The 23907-nt window shown below is 40.6% G+C and overlaps 1 protein-coding gene across 4 annotated transcripts in view; it reads left to right on the top strand.

Moving 5' to 3' along the window:
- The window catches only part of USP37 (ubiquitin specific peptidase 37), a 34767-nt gene extending 11032 nt beyond the window's left edge, over nucleotides 1–23735 (top strand). For all 4 annotated transcript variants that reach the window (XM_086898229.1, XM_023931187.2, XM_023931188.2 and 1 more), the window contains exons 11-24: nucleotides 1580–1703; nucleotides 1952–2157; nucleotides 3247–3364; nucleotides 4572–4651; nucleotides 5169–5333; nucleotides 6796–6861; nucleotides 7787–7937; nucleotides 11613–11865; nucleotides 13826–13992; nucleotides 15795–15855; nucleotides 17999–18114; nucleotides 18988–19057; nucleotides 19527–19665; nucleotides 20252–23735. In XM_086898229.1, coding sequence (XP_086754355.1) covers nucleotides 1580–1703; nucleotides 1952–2157; nucleotides 3247–3364; nucleotides 4572–4651; nucleotides 5169–5333; nucleotides 6796–6861; nucleotides 7787–7937; nucleotides 11613–11865; nucleotides 13826–13992; nucleotides 15795–15855; nucleotides 17999–18114; nucleotides 18988–19057; nucleotides 19527–19665; nucleotides 20252–20339 — 1804 coding nt within the window. In that variant the 3' untranslated portion in view covers nucleotides 20340–23735. The remainder of the gene's footprint in view (nucleotides 1–1579; nucleotides 1704–1951; nucleotides 2158–3246; nucleotides 3365–4571; nucleotides 4652–5168; nucleotides 5334–6795; nucleotides 6862–7786; nucleotides 7938–11612; nucleotides 11866–13825; nucleotides 13993–15794; nucleotides 15856–17998; nucleotides 18115–18987; nucleotides 19058–19526; nucleotides 19666–20251) is intronic.
- Nucleotides 23736–23907: the final 172 nt, after the last annotated feature.

Raw genomic sequence — 23907 nt, forward strand, 5'->3', positions numbered from 1 at the left:
TTATAATATTGAGTTACAGGCATTCTTTTACTGTATTTCTAGTGGCAGAGTGAAATGCTTCAGAAAAAAATGTAAGAAATTGCAAAATAAGTTAGATGCAGAAAAATTTATTTTAAAAACTTTGCCAGGTAAAGTTTAAGCTGATCACTAACTTCACCTGATATGTGGGGGCTTATGCCTTTTGTTTAGTAGCTGTGGAAAGTGTTCAAGTTTTGCATCTTTAGTATCTTTCTCTAAATTCAGCCATTTGGGATTTTTATTATATTTTCTCTCATGCACCTCGTTTCTTTTCTGTCACTAAATAAGATGCAGGATCAGAACCATTTGTGTTTCTGTTTCATCATTTTTTATATCTTTTGTGATGATTTTCTATTTTTGGTGTGTCATCTTGAACTCTTTCTACGCTACTTGGGATCAGAGGTTGTTCCATGTGCTTCTTGAAATGTCCTTTCTCTAATTTTTATAGAAAGACCTCTGAAGGTTGTGCTCCATATACCTAATGGGCAGTGTGTGATCCTGTACAAGTCAGAGTTGATACTCAAAGCATCTACTTTGTCTTCTCTTGGTTTGGCTATATCATCTAACCTGGTGATTGTTTTTCTGGTTGATCAGTGATTGCTTATCAACTGTGCTGTGGTTTCCTAACATGCTTCACTGAGCAGCTGTAGAGGGCTAGGACAACATACACTGTTCTTGGAGATCAGCAGAGTAGCAGACACTTGTCAAGCTGCAGTAAACTGATCAGATTCTTGGGGTAACTGAGTATTAGTTGCTGGGTTTGGGATGCAAGGGGATTATTCAGGTTTTCCCTGTCTTTGGGTTGGGGGATTTTTGTGTCATGGAATGTGACATCTTCCTTTCACCTTCCTATGTATGAAGCATGACTAAAACTTGTGCTTGGAATATATTTGGTGTGTATGTCCTGTGAAATTGTAAACCAGTTGTAAAAGATAACTAGATTGCAGTACCTGAGAGACACAGGTAAAGTTAATTTCAAAAGTTTTGTAGCACAGCTAACAGAAGCGCAAGCTTGAACCAAGGAACTCCTTATGGCTCTTTTTGCTACAGCTTTTTTCTCTGTTATAATGTTTTTGCTGCTGAAAGAAGTAAGGCTTGAAAATGAGTGAAAGTTTAAAAATAAAGCATAAATAGAAACCATTCTGACCATTCAAGTTGAATTGAGTGATTTTGTGTTGCTTATTTTGGTACTGTGTGATATCATACCTCCTTTCAGTACAAGTGTTTTCAAAAAGCATAATGGGGTTTTTTCTCACTGTAAAAGAGCAGAAATAAATTTTTAGAGCTTCATAAGGCTTTTCTCTTTACCTTAAAAGATTATGGATTGGGTTTTTTTTTTGTTCATTTGAGTGCTGTTTGATGATGGCCTCAAATGAGATCTCAAACCACTTGAAGTGGAAAAGGTTAATTATATGTGGGATATTTTCATACAGAGCCCCTGAACCACTTATCACAGGAGAGAAGCTTTTAGGAACTCTTAAAGTAAGGTATCATGAGTTCTGTTATGTTTTTCTAAAGTCCTGGAAAATCAACCAGCATTTCATTGCCTTGACTTCTGCAGACGTTTTGCCCATCTGCTTGCTAAAAAGGATGTCTGCAGCCCTGAGGTTAAGAAAGAGCTTCTCAAGAAGGTGAAAAGTGCCATTTCAGCTACTGCAGAGAGATTTTCAGGGTATATGCAGAATGTAAGTATCATTGTCTGGAAACAGTTATGTGCAATTTGTTTAGTGTTTGGACTGCACTGAACATCTGTCAAGCTTCAGCTGTGTTTGAGAGTGACTTTTGGTTGAATGGCAGTGATTGTTAGAGCAGAACTGCCTCAGTATTACCGAATGCAGTGAGCTAAACATAATTTCCCCAGTCTGTGTGTGTTTGAGAAAAATACTGAATGAAGTTGTACAAAGCCATTTCATTGCATTTGCCCTGTTTCTAGGATGCACATGAGTTCTTGAGCCAGTGTCTGGATCAGCTGAAGGAAGACATGGAAAAGTTAAACAAAACTTGGAAGAGTGAACCAGTCCCTAATGAGGATAACTCACCAGGACGTGCTTCTGATGACCTCTCAGCCACCAAAGTTTATACATGTCCTGTTATCAGTAACTTAGAGTTTGAAGTTCAGCATTCTATCATTTGCAAAATGTAAGTGTGCTTGACAGCTTTTTCTTTACAATTACCTTAACAGACTAGGAAGCGTTCCCATCTAACGTGACTTCATCTGCAGGTTGTAACCAGCACTAAGATCTATGTTTTATCCAAAGCTAGATATTTTGAAAAATACTCTCTTGTCTAGAAATGCTGTAGACCTCACAGCACGTGGTCTGCTGCTGCAGACCTTCTTTAAACAGTTTCATACCACCTAGTTCTTCATTGCATGTCTAATGGAAAGCCTTTGTGCTTTGCTCTTTGTGTACCAATTGTATGGGAATAGAAAGAAAAGAGGGTTTCAGCCAATTTTTCTTCTTAAAAAAAAAAAGGAAAGAGAGGAAGCTATGTTTTTAATTGATCTTTCTAAGGACTTCCAGGGAATGGCATTTTCTTCTGTCTGTCTATGTTCTCACAGAAAAAGATTGTTTGGGCATTCATTTTGTATGGGCTGTGCAACAGATTTCCGTATGGGAATGTTTCATTCCACAGAATTTGCATGAACACTGATATTTGGGAATAATAGTTTGTGTATGTTTAATTAGTTCTGCAGAGCAATTAAAAGTAAAGTGCATCCAGGTAATAATTATGGAAGAAAAATGACTGTAGTAGGGGTATTTTTTCCTAAGACAAATGAAATGTAAGAAAAATTAAGGGGTTTTGTTGGTTTTGGTTTTTTAGATGGACTCCACTCTTTTGTTTCTAAGAACAGTTTGAAAATATTTCTAGCACTTCCCTTCTGCTAAACTGGGCTGGGCTTCTTTTCTCTAAGAATACTGAATGAAGACATGTTCAGCTATAGCAGTCACTTTGATTTCCTGTATACCTGATGATTTGCCTCTCCAAACCAATCTGTGCATTTTTGTTCTTACCTTTACACAAATGTTTCAACTTCTAAAGCATCAAGAAGAAGTTGCAAGATCCAACTTTGTCCTGAGCATCAAATGGTTCCATTTTGATGAATAAAAATAGGATGATCAAGAAGTATGTGCTTACTGGGAAGTCACTCTACCCTAAAACATGCAAGTGTTCATTAATTTAAAGTTTATTTTTCATCAGACTAGTACAAGCATGTTTCTTTTCTAGGTGTGGTGAAACAGTCACTAAACGAGAACAGTTTAATGATCTCTCCATTGACCTTCCTCGAAGGAAAAAATTCCTTCCTTCCCGATCAATCCAGGATTCTCTTGACCTCTTTTTTCGGGTATGTCCTTTGAGGGGATATTTTTATGCATTGTGGAGTGTGTGTAGGTTATGTACCATATGGAAATTCTGACTGTACAGCTGATCATTAGTTTCTATGACAGCAGTTTGCAGGCTTGTGAGATAACATTGCACTTTTTGGAGGTTTGTCCCTTAATAGCATATGGAAGTTTGTATTGTAAAATGCTGTGCAGAAATTAACTGATGTAAAATAAGTAAACTTCGAATTTTGGGATGAAAGAGTTGAAGTGTAAGCAAATACAGAGGAGAGGAGGGAGGCTGTCAGATTGGGATAATCACTCAGGAATTGCTACCTCTCCTGGGCTAAGATGCTTCAACAGGTTGTGTGAAGGCCTTAATTAGCATGGAGGAAAAAGGTCATGTGGGTACAATAATTTTAAAAAATAGCTGTAATATCTGGATGCTTACTTTGTAAGTAGAGCTTCAAGGTAAAGCTTCTGAAAACTAAAAATGAGCCATACATCTGTGAATTGATGTTGTATTTTGTCATATCTTGGAACAAACCTTTTCCTTCCTCTCTGCATAGATAGTACTTTAAACAGAGAGAATAACTGACATGCTTTTTCTTCTAAAAACTGGTGGAGGTCTTACAATTTAAAAAAATTCCTAAAATTGTAATGTTGTAATTTGGCTTCACTTAAGGCTATAGGAATGTTTGATGGGCAAGCTATGTAATTTCAGGAAAGGGATGCTTCCCCTTTTGATGTCTGTTCAGAACTCTACTCTCATGTAGCATAACCTTGGTAAGTCTAGGTGAGGATAGCTTTTGAGGAAGAAAGCAGAGGTTTTGAACAAGAGGGAGGAAATTTCATGGCACCATCCTCCACCATAGGTTATTAGGCAAAAAAAAACCCCAAACAAATCCTGTGTATGGGACAGAAAACTGTTAACTTCACAAGATTGTCCCCACCCTTTGGAAGCTAATTTGTGTCATAATGGTGGCTAATTCTCTGGTCTCCAGTAGACTTATAGGAAGAATTCCACCTATATTAGTGGGTATGATGTCAAATGTTAACGTCTGCTGCCTGTCCTCTTACTGAATACCCTCTTACTAGGTCAAGTTGAAGGTGATTATAATTTTAAGTGGTTACTGCTGTTTTGAAGAGTTTGTGACAGATGTGACATATTTTTGATTGAGATCTATTTGATTTCTCTTTTGTTCCACATTTCTCTGCTCCCTTAAACAGGCAGAGGAGATTGAGTATTCCTGTGAGAAGTGCAATGGAAAGTCCGCTGTTGTCACACACAAGTTCAACAGGCTTCCCAGGTAAATGTTGACATCTGTTCCTCTCTTTCCCGGAAGCACATGTTGCAAAAGTGCAAGTAAAAATCCCTTGAAGACTAAAGCTGGGAAAATGAGCAGGGAAGTGTGGACAGTGTGTGAGAGAGGTGCACCTGCAGTGAGTCTTCATGCTGTTCCTGTTTCACTATACACAAAGCCCTTGGAAACACTCAGCAGTACTTGTTTCTTCCTCCCTATCACTACACAAGGAGGACTGAGTTTTCCCCTTCCCCTTTTCTTGGGGTGTTTGGGATGCGAACAAAGCAGATACAGTAAATATATTCTGGAATTTTAATATTGCACAAGTTGAGTGATGAACAGGGACATAATTACCTGTGTCTTGCAGATAAGAGATGGTCAGCATTTGCCTTCCACCCCAAAGTAATAATCTGGTTTGGTCAGGTGAATGCCTTTGGAAATAAAGACTTAACTTGAATTTTGAATAGGTTTTCTCTGACTTCTGTCTTGAGATAAACATTTGTCCTTCTCTCATCTCTCTCAGAGTCCTGATTCTTCATCTGAAACGATACAGCTTCAATGTAGCATTGTCTCTCAATCATAAAGTGGGGCAGCAGGTGGTTATTCCAAGATACCTAACCCTGCTTTCCCACTGTACGGAGAGCACCAGGCTGCCACTGACGCTGGGATGGAGTGTCCATTCTGCCATGTAAGTATACAGCTTTGGTCCCTGCTGTGTTAATCATGTATGCCACAAGGTAGGCACTTGTCAGATCTCCTCCAGAGGATGTCGAGGCAAGGAAATGTTACAATTATGCGGCTTCAGATGTGTGCTGCTAGTTTGTAATGCTGCTGTCCTAAGAATATGTTTGGAAAGGAAGCATGATAGAAACAGTAGGAAGAGATGGCTGGGTGTTATCTAGGGAATATTTGGTAAGATAATACTCTACACTGTCCTTGAAAATCACTTTATATTCTTTTTAAGAACACTTCTGTTAGTAATTTTTAAAATGTAGGCCTCTCAGTCCAAAGTAATCTAGATTACCTTTCCCTTCAGAGCACTCTAACTCTTAACTTAGAAGACAAAATATCCTACCTTTTTCTGCTAATTTCCACTTGCACCTCCTGTGCTGTCATTCATTTTTCATTGTCTTTCCTGTGCCACTGTAGTATCTGAGCACTTTACATGCTGAAAATACTCTGTTCTTTTCCCTATGACTGTTATTTTTGTACAGCTGCCTGACCTGAGACACAGAGACTAAATGTGCCAGCTGTCACACAGGAAGCATGTGACAGAATAAGGAACAAGAAGCCCTTAGGTGTCTTGCAGCCTCTGCTGAGTAGCCAGGGTATCCATAGTGAGCTAGCACACTTCTGGTGCAGATGTTCAGCAGTGTGGCAGGTGTTGTGCCAAATGTTTAGTGGTGTTTTGGGATGTAAGTGGATGTTTCCCATGAATTTGTTTTAACAGTAGAAATCTCAAACACAACAAACAGTTTATGCTAACCAGAGCAGCAATACCTGAAAATAGGTTGGAAATAGCTTTACAATGTTTGGAGTTTTTTTCAGTCATGGAAACCATTGTGATTGACCAGGGAGTGGAAGGGGAGCTAGGCTGGAGAGAAGCAGCCCTGGTTTAGGGACAAGATTAGAAAAGATTTCTGCAGTGGCTGCCATCTCTTTGATAGATGTGTAGTGATAGTGATGGACTTTGAGGAGCCCATGAAAGGATTAAATGGAGCAGGAAGTTGGTTCAGAGGAATCTAGGTAAGGCAGGAGAAATTAAGATGTGGGATATGACAGAAAACCGGCTCATCCAGACAACAGCAGGAGACTGTGGTTTGGGAGCAGGAACTCAAGTGTTGGTGGGAATAAAATATAAAGGAAAGAGTTGTCTTGACATGGGAGCCGAGAGCCTTTAATTTATGAGCTGGTCCCTAAGGGTGCATCGCCAAGAAGTGAATCAAGTTTAAAGGATTATGCATGGTTTTGAACAACTGTTGTTTATTTATAGTGTGATGAAGTTATTACTGTAAATCTAAGCAATTAGCAAGTACATAATGGTATTCTGCTTGTTCTGTTGGTCATGGATTTGCATGCATAGCAGACAAGTAAAGACTTATTTTTTAAAGACTGTAACTACTGCGATAAATATTTTACTCTTTTAATAGTTCCCGTCCATTGAAAGCCTCCCAAATGGTGAATTCCTGTACTGTAAGCACTTCCACACCTTGTAGGTGAGTTATAGCTTTGAAATGTCCATGTTCAGTGGCCTGGGGTTATGTGGCATAGTTTCTAAGGTATTTTTTGATTTTCTAGTTATTTTCTGGGTTTTGTGTTGTAAATTATTTCAGCTACTGTCTTTTTTCATATCTGAGTTTTATTGGTGTTACATGGTAGCTGAAATTAACATCAGTGGTGCAATTTGCCTAGTTTAAGAAGCAAAATGTTTTCTACTTCTGCAATCTACCTCTTTGTTCTGACTCTATGGAGCCAAAATGGGTTTTTTGGGAGCAGGTGATCAATTCCTTAAGTTTATTTGCAAGGATGAGACAGACAGTTTTTTCTTTTGTGAAAAACGTGATATCACACTGGGATGGTTTTGCATGGAGGGATGCTTAAAGACCAGATTTACTAAATAAAACAGAAATCGTGACTTTCCCAGACTTTGTCTTCTGTTCTGAAAAAGCAAGAATTTATCTTAATGGAAGAGCAATTGGGGAAAAATGAAAAACTGGTGCATTTTTGTACTTTTTACGTGGGGGTAATGTTGTTAGAAATCCTATATCCAATTTAAAAAAACTCAAGTCAAATGATTTATGCCAAATTCTATGTGTTAATGTGACCTTGTCTCAAATGAGTTCAGGCTGGGATTGCAAGGTAATAAAGTGCAGAATCCTTGGCCTTAAAAGCAAGAGCCACACACTTCGTTATTTTAATGTTGTAAGCCATTATTGCAGGCTTCAAGTAGGTATGTCAGTTAACCCAGTAAAATAAAGCTTTTCTGAGAACTTTGCCATATTAATAAATTGTCATTTTCAGTTGTTGCAGTTTGTTCCCCAGTTGAACAGTGTAAAAGCACTGCTTCAACAGTTACTTTGAGCTGTGTTTGTACAATGCCACAATGCTGTCAAGTTATATAGGCATGTTTTTAATTCACAGGAAATACACTTTCAAGTCAAAGAGCTCTGCAGCACTCTATGTAGATTCTGACAGCGATGATGAGCCATTGAAACGCTCTGTTGCCCATAGCCAAAGGTTGTGCAACATACAGAGCAGAGATCAGCAGCAACTGCAAGAAGAGCCAGAAAAGGTAAGGGAAAAACCCACAAACTTTCATATGTTAGATCCTGTATGTGCTCATGTCTTCTGTGTGCTTTTTTTAGCATAAACTGAGTGAAATTTATGTCAGATGAGGTTTTTTCCCCTCCTAATTAGCACTGCAATGCCGGGAGTGCTTTGCTAATTGACCTCTCTCAGTTGTCTTGGGTTCCCACTGGGAACAGAAGTAATTGCATTGCAATTGAACTTGAGTTTTCAGGTTATGTATACCAGCTGCTTAGCAGTTTGGTCAGTCCTTTGGGTAACTTCCACTAATAATGTTCCTGGGCTGAAGTATAATGTGCTGTCAGTAATAAAAGTATGCAGTAAAGCCCTTGATTAAATTAGGTTCAGTACAAGTTGGGCTAAGCAAAATACTCAGTTGAGAAAATTTCATGTGCATCCAATCTGTGTCCTCTTTGAAGTGTGGCTTTTAAAATGCTTTTAGAATCTGAAGCTAACAATCTTTGGAGATGGACACATAGAAATGTGAAGAGACCAAGTTCATTGGTGTAATGGCACAGTTGATTTCAAATTGCCTTTGAGCTTTTCCTTGTGACTAGTGTTAATGCTGCCAAGATATTTTTTTTGCCTCTGTCAGGGCAGTGTATTAGCAGGTAGATGAGTTGTGTGGGAAGAAATGATGACCCAGAAGGGAATAGAAGCAGCTTAGAGGATTATCTCACAGTACCACTTTCTTCTGTTAAGAGTGCTGCAGGCCTAGTGCTTAGGACGCTTCTTGCATCTCTACTTCTATAACGCTTTTGCTTCACTAAAGTTTTTGACAATGCTCGTAGGGTTATTTTAATCAAGCAGAGATCTGTGGCCTTGATATGGTATTAAGGGACATGTGCAAATCTGGTTGAATAGCAGTAGGTAACAAGAGGAAGATATATACTTTTAAAAGATCCAGAGCTGGGAAGAGCTGCCAGTTTGATGAAGCTCAGATCTACAGATAAGAATGATCTTGGAAAATCTGAGAAATTGCATAAAAATAGGAGAGGTTATTCAGTAGGAACAGGCTAAAGGTGCTAATCTTATCAGGATTAATTGACTATAAACATGGATGGGAAGAACTGGGGAAGCAGTGGGCCTTCAGGAAGGGCATGAAAGGTGATGGTCAATCACAAGGTCAGGAAGGTTGAAAGTAGAAGTATCTAGACAGAACCATAGCCTATATACACACTGTGTGAAGTAACCCTCCTTTTTTCCTCAGAATTGAGCTTTAGCTGGAGTTCTGTATCCATCTTTGGGCTCTGGACTGAAAAGGGTTATAGATTAACTGGAGAGGGGCCAGAGGAGAGGAACATGAATGGTCAGAGGTCTATATAAGAGAAAGAGCAGGCAAGTAGTCTTCAGTTTGACCTTTAGTTTAAAGAAAAATGTAAGCTAAAATGTGACTTGTGTCTTCAAGGAAGGGGAAGAAGTTAATAGAAACACTAGAGCTGTTTTCTGTGGTGGATAGAACAAGAAGTAATAGACTAAATTGCAGACAGTAATTTTTAGATTAAATATTAGGGAACACTTCCTGATATGGTCAGGATATGTAGGGATGGAATGGATTACTATGGGAAAACACAGAAAACCTTTTGCTCAAGGTCTTGCAACTGCTGTCCTGTATGGCACACCTATGCCTGTCTGCAGCTGGGGGAAGGAAACAAGCTTCTCTTTGAAATCCCTCTCACATACAGAAAAGGTATTTCAAACTGTCCTAACTGATTCTTCCTGGAGTTTTGTTTGTGAGGAAGAGCAGGTAGTTTCTACTGCACAAGCCCTGTAAGTGCAGAAATTGTGGGAATAAAGCATACTAATTTAAATAACAAATTAATTACAGGCTTTACAGCCTGTTGTGGGAAAAAGACACTGGTGGTGATGATTCCACATAAATGATTTTATTCTGTGGCCATGCATATTGGCCACTTCTCAACCACAGGCCTGACCAGCTGTCTGTTACCATTAACAAGGTTCTCTGACCTCAGTGTTGCCCTGGGAGACCTGGCCCTGGTTTTTCGAAGTAGCAATACTGTTGCTGCACCATTTCCATTGGTGTGATTCTCAAAACAGCTGTGGTTAGGGTTGCATTAAGGGCTTGGTGGTCACTTTGTCTGGCCTGTACATCCTTTGCCAGGCACTCCTTCCAAAATGTCCTTTTCATGGGGGAGAGCAGCTGGAATAGCATCTGTACATGGCACTGGGTGGTAGGGGCAAATAGCAGTTATCCAGCTAAACAGGGCAAAACTGCAATTCCTGTGATCTCTGCTTCTGCAAATGAAGTAGTATTTGAAGGACTTATTAAAAATGCTTACTTAAAGCAGCCTGTCTTAGAGCCTAAGCTATTTAAAATCTATGCAAATAATGTCTACTAGAAAAGTTGTATTCAAATAGAGCACAGATGCTGCCAAGTCTTTAAAGTCCAGCCACTGAATTAGTGCTAGTTGTTGGCAGAGAGCCTGAACTAGGGTTTGCTGAAGAGCTAAACCAGTTTTGATGTTGGTAGCCTACAGGTGCAGAGAGAGAAATCAGAAAGCTTAAAAAGCAGGTACTCTGCTTTACTTACTCAGTGCATAAATAGCTGTGAGGAAAGAGGTTTAAATTTGTCACTTCCAATTCTTGGAGGGCAACATGTCTAGAACAAGCAGTTTAGTTGGCGAATTCATTTGCTAATCTTGTTTGATAAGGCAGTTTTAATACAAAATGCATGCTGTGTTTGAGTAAAAATCAGCAGTAAAAATGTAATTTTGTTCATTTTAACAAAGTTCTGGGATCCATCCTAATGCAGTTTGGAATAAGACTGGGATAAGTACATTTTAATAGAAACTATCTTACCCCATTTTTAATATAATATAGGAAAAGAAATTCTAAGCATATGGTAAATAGTGTAATTGTGTAAACATGAATACATGGAGGTTAACCTCCTGATTAACTGTTAATATCAAAATTATTGAAATTACTGTATTATTTGCAAATCACGGTGGTGTAGGAGTTGATGAACATCAGTTTTAGGAAAATTAACTATAAAAAGAAAAATTGAGATTAAGACAAAGGTGATTTTTTCTTTCCTCCAGTTGAAATTCTCTTCTCCTTGGGAAAGAATAATTTCCCCTTTCCCTGTTTAACTATTTTCTTACTTGGTTTGCAAGTCTTGCCCTCCTCCCTCTACTCACATCAAGACTTCATATGGCAAATCTGCAGCATGAAACCTAATTTTAATTGCTCTTCATTACCAGCTCAATTTCAGTTTCTATTCTTCCATCCCTATCTTTGACTTCAGTTACTCTCACGTTGGTGCTTCATCCTTTGTTAACAAACTTGCAATTTCCCTGTTTGTATCTCAGTGTTGACTTGCCAGGGGCTTGAGAATTCATCAGAACCTAAAGGGGAAACATGTTTTGAAGGAAAGGAAAGGAGAAGGGAAGAGTTATCTTGTGTATGTTAATCCACAAGGCCTGTAAAAACTAGTTGTAGTGTATATTTAAATACTTTTCCATGGAGTAAGTGTAGCTACAAAGGCTGTCTCTCCATTGGGTCTCATGTAACTATGTTGCATGTTGACAGTGCCAAGCTCCCACTCCCTGGGGTTAATAAAAATAAATCTCCACGGAAATGTAAAACTGATGTTATATACCTGTTTATTCAAACACTTAATCGTAACTCCATTTATCTCTAGGGTTCAAAAAGAAGTAAAATGGAGGGTGATAAACCCGAGCTGGGTAATGCTGGTTTTGATGGGATGAGTGAAGATGAGCTGCTAGCAGCTGTCTTAGAGATTAGCAAAAGGGAAGCTTCTCTGTCTCTGAGCCATGATGAAGATAAGCCCACAAGCAGCCCAGACACTGGTTTTGGAGATGATGAAATTCAGGAATTGCCAGACAACCTGGAATCTATGGAGATGGAAAAACCCAAAACAGTATTAGACTCAGGTAAGACAAAGTAACCATCTTAACTGGACTCTAGTGGGCTAAAGCAGGTGACTGATAACATCAGGCTGGTAATGGCTGGTGGTAGGAACTGGATGCAAGTGCACTGCTGAAACTGCCTGACTTGCTCATTGTTTCAGGAATTTAAGCTTCGTAATTTTCCTGTGTATAAAGCATTTAATTCATCAAACTGTGAAAATGTATTTTCTTGTATGTCTGTCATCTCCACAATTCAAAGTTAATTTCCATTTTTTTCCTCTCTTGATTAACACATGCTTCCACAGGTTCCTGTGCCAGACAATTCAATTTCCTAATATTCGGCCATTTGTAGAACTGACTTCCATAAGCAGAAAGTATTTTCATTTCTGTAGCTGTTGTAGTCTGGGCAGCACAGTAGCAATGTTCACATGGCATAAGACTAGAATGCTTTCATAAATGCAGATATTTTGTTACTAGTTAATGATGAATTTAAATATATCTCTGTGGTTTTTTCTAAAGCTTTTTATATGAGAGTAGACTTGTAAGCTTAAGAGACTCAAGTGAATTATGGCCTCTGACAGAGAGACATGGTTAAGTACAAGGAGGAGCCTTTGTGATCTCAGTGTGGGGAAGCTGAATCTTTCTTTAGCCAGCTGAAGGAAATACAAGTGGTTTATCATTTATTGTGTGCTACGTACGTGCTTTCAGTCAGGTTTTTAATTGCACTAGCATGGAAAAAGATAGCAATATGCTCCTGTCCTCTAAGAGCCAGGAGGTTAATTAATAACAGAATACCCCACTGTTACCAAAAATGACACATGTTTCAGTGGACAGCTGTTGACAGTCCTGATGGTGGAAGGCATTGTATAAAAGTAACACTATGTATATGATCAGCCCTCTTTGTGCCCTCCTTTTTATACAGTAACGTTGCTTATGGTGTTATGAAAGAGAGTTGTGATAGAATGTGGCCACGTATCTGTCTAGGTTTTCTTTGGACAGTACAATGTAATTATTTGAAGTCTCTTTTGTGACTCTTAAGCAAAAAGTATGTGTTTAATATGAGTCCTTTATTTCTTATTATATTGGAAGTTTTCAACGGTCATGTAACAAATTCTGGGGTGGTTTTTTTAATCTTAAAAGTATTAGACTGATAGATTATGGTTTTGGTGCTGTTGGTCTTTTGTTTAAGGTTTAACAGATAGTGAGACTGCTTTTTTTACCCTTGTTAATAACTAATCAGATACTGAAGTCTGCACAGGACAAAGCCATGAAGTTTCACATGGTGCTGCCTGATAGCTGTTGGAGCAGGTCCTGACACTTTCTTAGTTGCAAGCAAGAATCAAAGTGTCCTGCAGTTGCACATGTATGCAGCAATTGAGTGAATGTTCATTTCAGATGTTTCATAATGCACTTTTGCCATAGTGTTTACTTCAAAGGTGAACTAAAAAGTTATAATCTTCATGCATCTTTAAAGTTGTACATAGTGTTCACAAGATTGAGGCTCTTAGCTGAAGCAAAAGATAGCACATTTAAACAGTGCTTGAGATTTGTGCTTTTTTTCATCTTGCATTTGGTTTGACTTTTATTGTGGCTTCATGTATAGTACTCTGAGGTATAATATGCAATGCAAATTTTTATAATCCATGGTTTCTTACAGAAAAATTCAGATGTCAGTTTCATGGCTACAGAAACCTAGTGGTGTGTGGCTTCTGTAGTTAAACTTGCTGTTTCTGAGTGCACATAAAAGGCTAAGAAGAGAACAGGTTCAGGGACTAATCAAATGGCTCACTGTGCAGCAGTTAAAATGAGTATAAGACTGTGCTTTGGAGCTTTTTCCATTTAACTTGTGCGGGTGTTTTATGTTGGGGTGAGCTCCCTGTCAATAGATGTCACTATGCTGCAAGGATTGTGGTGATTTAAAGATGGCTTAGCTGGTAACAAACAAGACCCAGTAAAGTATAAACTGTACTTTGTAATTCTTCAGGTCCTGCCAATTTCACTGAGATAACTAAAGATTTTGATGAGAATAAGGAAAACAAAACTCCAGAAGGCTCCCAAGGGGAGGTTGACTGGCTGCAGCAGTATGACATGGAGAGAGAGAGGGAAGAACAAGAACTTCAGCAGGCGCTGGCTCAAAGCCTTCAAGAGCAAGTAAGAAATAGTTTGCTTCCTTAAGTTGTCTTTCCCAACAATGGAAACCTGAAAGCTAAAGGAAAAGCTTGCATTCAGGCAGTAACTGCAAAGGAATTATTCTGCTTTTTTTGAGATAAGCAGATGGAAAGTGGGCTGGGTATCTTCTAACTCCAGTGTCATTAGAGTGATGACACTGGATACATCTGGGCAGATTTTTTATGTGCTTTGAAAACTGCATCACATCACAGACCTACAGATTTCTCAGAGCTCTCCATGCACTTTTGTGCCCTGGTTTGTCACATTTTATTAAAAACTCTGATAACCTCAACTAAACTCTTCCTCTCTGACATCAAGATCCCAGTCCACCTTTAGCTTCTCTGGCAGTTGTTTCTTGCAGTGTGTCATGTCAAGACTCAGTGAAAGAGGCAGGTTTCAAAGCCAAGGCTGAGAATGGCCATGTCAGGTCAGGCTAAAGATGTGTCTGTCCTAGGTGTGTTTCTGATGCTAGCAAGTAGGGGATGCATAGTGAAGAATATAGGAACTCAGCATTTATGGGATCCTTCCCTGTTAGTAAAGTGGAAGAAAGATCCCAAATAATTTAATTGAAAACAAGTCCTTTAAATTAGGTTTGGGAAGAATGGGGTTCTTGAGTTGTGTGCGAACTCTCTGTATTCCACTTGAATTGCAAGACCGGTAACTGATTTCTACAAGTTTAACCAAGCAGCAGAGAATAAAGCAAGCACTTAGCCAGGTCTTCCTTTAAATAGGTGCCCTTGTCTCCTCTCTATTAATACCAAAGCTGTCATGGTTTTCCTTATGAGATCGGATGTTTCCATGGCTCTTGTTTTTTTTCCTCTCCCATTACTCATTATGAGGTGCTGGTTGGTATGTTCCATGCCAGATGTAGCTTTCATTCATCAATGCCGAGTAGTTTAACAAAGATTCCCAAATCCTTTAGAAGTAGTGTGATAAAAGGCCTCATGCTAATAATGTAAAACTGCCCTTTGAGTGTGTTCTGCTACAGTTCTGAAGCAAAAATCTGCTATTCTAATGATTTGGGCATAGAAATGCAGTAGCTGTGGTTATCTTGATTTGAAATACATAGTTGAGGTGCTGCATTCAGGTGTGCTGAAGGCACTCAAACCCTAAATTAAGAAGCCAGCTCGTTAAATATTATTGACTGGCTTGCTGTAGCTCTGGGCTTTCAAGAGTGGTGGGAGGAAGAGGGTCATGATATTATCCAAACATTAGAAGTGTTTGTTGACTTGAGGTTTCTTTGCTACTTGGTAATGGTAATATGTTTAATACCTGGTTTCTTTTTGCATCCTGCCTTTGTGGATTACACCTGTTACATAGAACCACTGGCTCCACTTTCAAATGGCTTAAAAATAACAAAATCTGTTAGGATTTAATGACCGTGTCCTCATCTGGCTTTGGTCAGAAGTAGACTAAATTTTGCAGAAGTGTGAGGAGCTTTGTGTGTAAGTGACAGCTTTCCTGAGCACAGGACTGCAAATTCATTCAGATGCTTTTCAAATTAATGATCCAGGGAAAGCATTTGGTTACTGGAGACTCGCTGTGCTGCATACCAAACTTCAGGAGCTTTGACAAGCCTTAATGAAGGTTTGTCCCAGGTTCTGTTGCACGGGAACATTGGACTCTTGGTGGTTGCAAACATTCCTTCACACGGAACCTTTAATTTACAATGTCAAGTTTGTTGTAGAAACCAGAGCAGCACAGTTTCAATGGAAAAAGATCACCACAAGAATTTTAAACAGTGAAATGTCTCAATGAGCTAAGTTTTGTTCTCTCCCCATTAGGAGGCACGAGAACAGAAAGAGGATGATGACCTCAAACGAGCCACGGAATTAAGTCTACAAGGTGAAACTTATTTAAGTTCTTCCAGTATGTTGCTTTTGAGAGAAAATTGATATGTGTGTATGAGTGCAGCTCCTGACTGTCAGTAAGACAGCTGGGATTCATGTTCTTTTGGTGTGTGCTTTGTTGTGTTTGGCACTCAAGGTCAATTTTTCTTGTTCTTGGTTGTGGAAGCAAATGCCAGGAAAAACTTAAGCTGAAAAATTACTTACTTCAGTCACTTGAGTTTTTAGTTAGCTATATAGAGATATATGTGTAAAATATTATAAGCAACACATATAATATACATTAATGCATAATATTAATTTAGAGAAAGCACAGTGCATCTTGAAACGTTGCATTCCCAGCAAAGTCAGTATGCTAATGGCCCTAGTCAGAACATAAGAATTATTTATTACTTGCATTGGTATTTTAGGGCTGATTAATGAATGCCCTAGCCTCTCCTGGAAAAATGAATTGGTGCTGTTTCCATCAGATACGGGATGGGAGGGGGACAGATCTCACTGCAAGGTATAGCTGTTGGGGGTGAAGAAAGAAACCCAAAACACATGATCTGTCTCCTCCAAATCCAGACAGTGCTGTAGACCTCCTCAGGCACTGTTTAACATTTGTGTGAGGCTGGCATGCAAGTGATTTCATACAATCTGGCAGAGCAAAGCATAACTGAGAGAAAATTCCTGCTCCAAATAGGGTGAGGGAGGAATAATGAAGTATTGTGTTAAGACACTTGTAGTTGCTCAGGGCCTTTTAAAGGCCCTCAGTTGTTACTAGATGAACCTGTCAGCTCCTGAAGAGAAGTAAGTTGAATGCTTCTTGGGCATCCCTTGCCCTGAGCTCTGGCAGGCTAAGTGACCAGTCCTTCTTGGGTTTTCTTTGATTCATATCCAGGAAGAATTCAAGGCTAGAGATCTTCCATCCCCTTGATTTGCAGTTGTTTGGCTGAAACACGAGCATTTCCTTGCTACTTGTCTAATTTTAAGATATCAGGGAGCAGTTGTTCAAGGAGATGAACATAACCTTGAATGCAGAGCTGGTTGCATATGTCTTATGAAGGATCCCAGTGATGCCATAAGCAAAGAACCAGTAGTCATCCTGGCACCATTGATGAGGTGGCCTTTAGCAATTCCTGTGGCAGGTGCTTCATGCACAGACCTACCGAAGTGGCTGTGTTTCTAGGCTGTAGTCTACCCTACAGCCCAAATGAGTGTGGAAAGCAGCAGTAAAGAATTCCCAGTTAAGTAAGAGAGTCATCTATTAACTTCCCAAGAAGATTATACTAATCCAGTGACTGATGATTTAACAGGACAAACAGTGTGAGAATCTCTTTGGCAAAACAACTCCATCACAGCTGGCGTGATAGTCTCTTGAAAACAGATGAGAAAAAATTCCTGAGCAGTGTCCTGTTATTCTCAACTTCTCATCCACCCGGGACTCCATAGCTTTAATTTAACTGGTGAAAGTGTAGCTGCTTCTCCTAATGAGAACTGTACAAAATCTTAAAGTAGTTGGGTAGCTGCAGAACCCCAGGAAGTTTGGAACAGCATGTACAGGGAGCAGTGGTGCCTTCCGGCTCTTTACAGAAAGCTGCGTGCATTTTGCTCAGCCAAGCAAACTGGAAGTTCCTGTGGTGAGCAGCCTTCTTACCATTGAAAACAATGAAAAGATGCCTGCTGCCAGCAGTAGCATTTTGATGTCAGTTTTAATTCAAAAATGCACTTTGTTAATGCAACTTATAGTTAAAACTGTAATTCATAGCTTCTCCTTGCAGGAACTCGCAGTTCCCTGACCAGACTGGTCATCCTTTTGCTGTCTGTCCTGTCTGCAGCCCATTGGTGCTCCAGAGCCAATTTGGTGTTAACTGCTTTTTTATCACCCAGCTGTCATTGCCATAGTTCCTTTTTAGAAAAGTATGAGTGAGATGGTGCTAAAATTAATTCTAAGATACTTAACTGTTGCTCTGACAAGCTGGAGAAGGGCAGGAGCTTTTATTTGGAAATTCCAGTATCCCCTGTTTTCCTTGAAAATGAAGCTTGAAATTTTATTATGCCTATTTATGTGGGTAGATGTACCTCAACCTGTTGTGAATTCCTATGTGGGTGTGATCCACAGCTTCTCATGCAGTTATCATTGTTTCCTTGCTATCTAGAGTTTAACAGCTCTCTCCTGGAGAGTGTTTGCTCTGATGAAGACTCTGGGAATGAGGATGTTCTAGACATGGAGTATTCAGAAGCTGAAGCAGAAGAGCTGAAAAGAAATGCTGAGGTGTGATCTATGATTTCAAAAGCCAACTGAGAAATATAGCTATTGTTTATAGTATTTAAGGTAGTTTTAGAGAGCAGGTATAGAGGCTAGAAAGGTCTTTTATTCTGTAAAGTGAAAACATAGAAAATATCTATCCATCAGTCTTACTGTGTTGTTTTAATTACAAAAAAAACCCCAATCCAAACCGAACAACCCCCCTCCCCCACCAAAAAAAAATTTAAAAAAAAAAAAATTAGCTTCAGAAACCTTCTGAGTTTCTCTAAGAAACTGTCTTTAACAGTATTGTCAGTGAATTCTATAAGTAACATTTCCTGGTCAAGACAGTATTAAAAAATAAATTGTCAAAAGTCATTGAATAGAAAGAGCATATTTCCTGTATGTAAAGAGGGTGTTGTCCTGACATTACAGGTGCAGGACAAAAGAATTTGGGATACATATCCAGAATTAGCTATTGAATCTGTGTACCATTATCAATGGTATGTCTTGATATTTTAGAAGTAAGCATGGTGTTCCTTTTTGGCTTTTCTGTTTATTTGCTGGATTAATTCTGACATCAGTGGAAGTTGCTCAGGAAATGGTTGTTTAGAAAACTGTGCAGTGTAGAGCTCATGTCAGCATCTGTTCTGAGGTCAGAGAGGCTCCTTTGCATGTTCATTGGCTTGCTGATAGATTAAATACACATTTCCCACTTCTGGAAGGACTTCTTGTTTGGTGTGAACCAGGGTGTCTGTTTCTGTAATCCTTCACTGGGTTGCAGCTTTGAATTCAGTAGCCAAAGTTGATATCTCAGGTATCATTCATCTTGTCCATAAGCTATGTGGGGAAAAAAAAGAATGCCTGAAAACTGTAATTGTACTTTTTTTTTTTCCCCAGACAGGAGAGCTTCCTCACTCCTATCGTCTCATCAGCATCGTCAGCCATATTGGAAGCACATCATCTTCAGGTAAAAGATGCCACATTCTTCATCTCTTACTTAGCTTGAAAAATCTGTAATGCAGAATTATTTATAGGGAAGAGTTCAGGCAGCAAAGCAAATCTTCTGTCATGATTTGCTGATGGGGGAGCAGGTTGAGGATATCATGGTGCCTGACCACAGCATGTAGGAAACGTACAGCTTATGAGCTCTGTAGAATTGCTTGTGCTTGTTACCAGCTGATTGAGGGACATGAAGGGTCTTTTAGCATTTAAATCTGACATAGGTGGCTGGACCAGGGTACCTAGTTAACCAGCTCACTGGTTGAAGTGTAGCATGGAAAGGTGTGCAGAGAAGTTGTGGCTGGCCCATTCCCAGAAGTGTTCAGAGCCGGGTCAGATAAAGCTCTGGGCAGCCTGGGATAGTGGCAGGCTGTTTGGAACAGGATGATCTTTGAGGTCTTTTCCAACCCAAAGCATTCTGTGATTCTGTTGTTAAGGTCATTATATCAGTGATGTCTATGATATCAAGAAGCAGTCCTGGTTCACCTACAATGACTTGGAAGTCTCTAGAACTCTAGAGACCACCGTTCAGTGTGACAGAGACCGAAGTGGATACATCTTCTTCTACATGCACAAGTAGGTGTCTTGGGGAATTTTGGTCCTTGAAATTACCTGCTGTTTATGAGGAAATAGGCTTCTCTTCTTCCTCTGGTCCTCTGCTGGGATGAAAAATGTCTCCAGCATGACAAAACTGAAGTGCTCTGAGTTCAGAGGCGTGGGATTGTATGTCAAAATACATAGTGTTTTCTAAATTGCATTAAATTGTATTTTAAGAACAGGATTCAGTGTCTCAGTGCATGTGTTACACCAGGAATCATAATGGAACTTGAGGGTTTTTTTCTTAAGTGCTGTGATATTTGTAAATGTTCTTATCCATGCTCCTAACAGTTGTATTGTTGCAGCCATGGTCATCTCAGGACACAGCCAAAATGAGGTTTGTAGGTAGAAATTGTATGTTTTCAGGCACACAACTGAAGGTTTGTGCCCCCCTCTTCTGCCTTTGCTGGTGCTTGGAGATGTCAGATAAGACATCTCTCTTTGCCAGGATTTGAAATGCTTGAGTTTGTGGAGTAAATCCATTTGCTGATTCCCTCAGGGCTATTTTATGCAGTGGTATGTTATTTTACTAAAGTTTCACTGTTGGTCTTTCCTTCTGTTGTAGAGATATCTTCGATGAGTTACTAGAAACAGAAAAAAATGCACAGCCACTTAGCATGGAAGTAGGAAGATCAGTTCGTCAGCCTCTGTGAAGAGTAAAACACCTTGTTCCTCCTGAGGAGCAAGGAAGATTCTGAACTTGTGCCAGACACGCAGGAGTAACAAACAGCTCAGGGCCAAAACATGAGACAAAAGGTAGAAATATGGGACGCTCAGTTTGTTGAACCATCTGTGCGAGTCCTGGGCCTGAACTTCGTGTTTAAACCTTGACATCCAGAGCGACCCTCCTGTGATGAAATTTTTAATGTTTCTCAAATGATTTTGTCAGCATGGAGCCTTAAAGAGTTGTAACAAGCCACAAGACTACAGCTGCTCATAAACTGGTTTAAAAAAAATAGTGCAAAAAGAGACTCGACTTTAAAAGCCCATTCACCTGTGAGACGTGAGTGGTGAAGATTTACATATCACTCGGCGCTTTTTTCTTTTCTCCAAGAGCAATTTAAGCAATAGACTGTAACCTGGCGTGTGTTGTGTTAGTAATATTCACTGGAAAGCCAGATCACTGAGCAGGCTCTTGCCAGTCATCTGGCTAACAGGCATTTTGGAATCAGTCAAGCTGATGCGTTGTGACATTCATGGGCTTGTAAGCGCTCTGCTATTTACGTGCGGTTCCAGGAAACAAACTGTCGGTGCTGTGGAATGTATTGATACCTGGTGGCAGCTCTGTTGTTTTTTTACACCATTCACTGTCATCCTCATTTAGACGTGAGATTATATATGTGATTTCTTTTGTTTTACAAGCTCTATTATTTGATTGCATTTTCTCCATGAGGTTGTTGGATCAGTGCTGTTTGGAGAGGTGAGGTCTCTCGTTGGGTGTGCTGTGTTTCACACTGGAGTTGTGTTGCTTAGGGCTGCTCCGATGTGACTCTAGGATAGCTGAGTACCTGGAGCAAACAGAGCAGTGGCAGGAGGTGAGCGACAGCCTCTCTGCATATTCTGGGAAGGAAAGGATGTTCTGGCACTACCCTTCCTGTGCAGCACCTGGCACTTGAACTGCTCTGTGACCGAACCATGGCATTGCCATGGTCTTGTGTTACCCCAGGGTAAGAGGCTTTGTACTGCAGCCATGTCTCCATTCTCCTCTTTAAGGAATGCAGGAGTGCTCAAACTGTGAAACTAAACCAGGTGGAAAGCTTTCAGAAGGCCCTTGTTCAGCATTAACAGAACGTGGTTAGGAAGAAGTGAGGCTTTCTGCTGGGTTTAGAAGCGTGATGCTCCTTTTATAGCTTGTTTCAGCCGTGGGGGGAGAAGCCTATTAAGTTCATTTTTTTCCAGCACCTTTGCACTAATTAAGCAGGGGCAGATGTTTCCTTTCACTGACATTTGCTCATTTCAGAGAAGTTGTTGCTGTAAGCAGAATAGTTGCTCTTGTTTTGGCCTCTAGTTCTGATTTTTGCAGCCTGAGTTTTAGAGGTGAAATACTTCTTTAAAAAAAAAAAGAGGAAAAATACCTTTTTTGCCATTGGGATAGTTTCTGAGGTTTTTTTTTAAAACTATCATTAGGAGTTTCTCAGGAATAAATTGGCTGCAGCAAAGCAGACAAAACCATCGATTTCAGAGACAGCAGCACCTTTCACTGGCACTTCCACACTAGAGTTTATCCTGTCAGGGCGTGTCGCTGCCCTCAGGGGCCTCTTCCCACTTGTGTGCAGCAGCGAGTGACAGTGTCGGTGTCCTGCCCACCCTGAGCACTTGGGGGACCCTGGTGAGGTGAAGACTGCCCTCCCTCCCAGTCCCCAGCTGGGACGTGCACAGGGGCCCTGGTCACGGTGGTGTCTTCCTGGTCTCTGAGCCAGGAGCAAAGGCTTGGGTTTAGACATGCTAGAGTGTTTATCTGGTGAGATGCAGCCTGAGGGGGGTGTGTGTTAATTTATTACAAAGCATTATACTTTTCTTTTGTCAGTACTAATTTTGGTCAAATTCTGGGTGATGGGGAGAGGTGCTGATGTGGGAGTTGTCCTTTGAACCTAGTGCCCTGTGAATGTGATGGACTGCTCCGTCCAGAGGGCAACCTGTTTTCCCCAAGCACATCCTATGCTTGTGCTGTAAATAACTGGTATTCCTGTAGTATCAGAAGTCAGCTCTGCTTTTTTGGGTGGCAAGGTTGTTTTTACAAGGCGCTGCACTCCGATTAATTTATAATAAAAGCAAACATTGCCTGATTTTTCAGTGCAGTAACTTTTGTTTAAAACCAGTTTCGTTTGGATCAAGGTGCAAGAGCTGATGCTTGAAACCAGTGTTCCTTGTTTTATGAAAAGTTCTTGCTTGTTATTCTAGTCATTAAGAATTTGCAGACATATACTATAATTTAAACTTTTTTGTTTGGCATATGGCAGCTCAGCTGCACCTTCACCTGGGCAGGAGTGTCCACAGAGCCCCTTCCTTGCAGAAGCCAGCTTTTTCCCTGCCCAAGAGCAGGGGGGAGGATGATAGGTGTGCAATCCTCAAGAGCTGTGCTGCCCACCAGTTGTGTCATTCCCACTGCTCACACTGTTGCAGCAGCAAGTTCAATAAGGTCGGCCCTTCCATGTGGGATACCTGTCCTTGGGTATAGGTAGGTGAAGCTTAGTTATGGGCCCTGAACATGTACTAGATCTTCCTCAGTTAAACATTTACCCACTTCTGAATCAACCTAGTTTAATACAAGTGTGATTCAGCACAGAGACTCAAGGAAGTCCCATCCCTCTGTTCCTTTCATCCCTTCGTTGTCTGACTTCGATAATTTGCTCTTGATTTACACCCCTGATGTGAGAGGGGCAGAGCTTTCGTGTCAGTGAACTGGAGCTTGTGTGCGGGTCCCTGGGGAGCCCTGGCCGGCAGGGCTGCACAAAGAGCCTTTGCAAAGCGAGGGCTGTTTTCCCAGCCGGAGCAGCAGAGTGGGGACTGACGGGAGGAGAGAGCAGAGCTCTGCAGCACCTGTGGCCTCAGCCTCGCCTTCCCCCCCTGCTCAGTGCAGCACAGATAAGATCACCCATGCATCTTCCTTCCCATCCTGCAGTCTTGCATCCGAGGAAGGGCTGACGGCCGGCTCGGCGCTTCCTGCTGCGCTTCACCCTGGTACGAGGCACACTGGGAACGTCGTGCTCCGGGGAGGGGGGCTGGGAATAACTCATCTGCTTTGTTTTTAATGGAGCTAATTATCCCTGTAATTGCCCGCCAAAGAGAGAAAAAGGGGTGCAGGACCCCTGGCAGCTGCTGTCCGTGTGGTTTGCTGCCAGACTCCAGCCTTGCCTGCCCCTGGCTTCTGCCTGCACCCTGACTTTCTGGTTCTTTACACTGTTGATGTGGAGCAGTGCTTTTCTCTGTGTTTTAGCAGACCTGTTCCTCTCTATTCTTTACAGTTTTTGCTCTTGGGTTCCCCCTGCCCATTTTTAAATGATGTGTAGATAGATTTTTGTGAAATTAAAACCTCTTTATTAACCCTCTATTGATTTGAAATCTTATTTCTGCTGGCTCTCCCTTTTGCACTGGGACTTTGCTCGGTTGCCTGGGAACATCCCGTGTATGTTCAGTGCCCCTCAGCACGTGTCCATCCTGGCCTCACTGAGAGACGTGTCCCCATAGGGGACACCTCAGTGCCTCTAAGCATCCCTGTAG

This window comes from Cyanistes caeruleus, chromosome 7 (assembly GCF_971803275.1).
Source record: "Cyanistes caeruleus chromosome 7, bCyaCae1.hap1.1, whole genome shotgun sequence".
Taxonomy (NCBI): Eukaryota; Metazoa; Chordata; class Aves; order Passeriformes; family Paridae; genus Cyanistes; species Cyanistes caeruleus.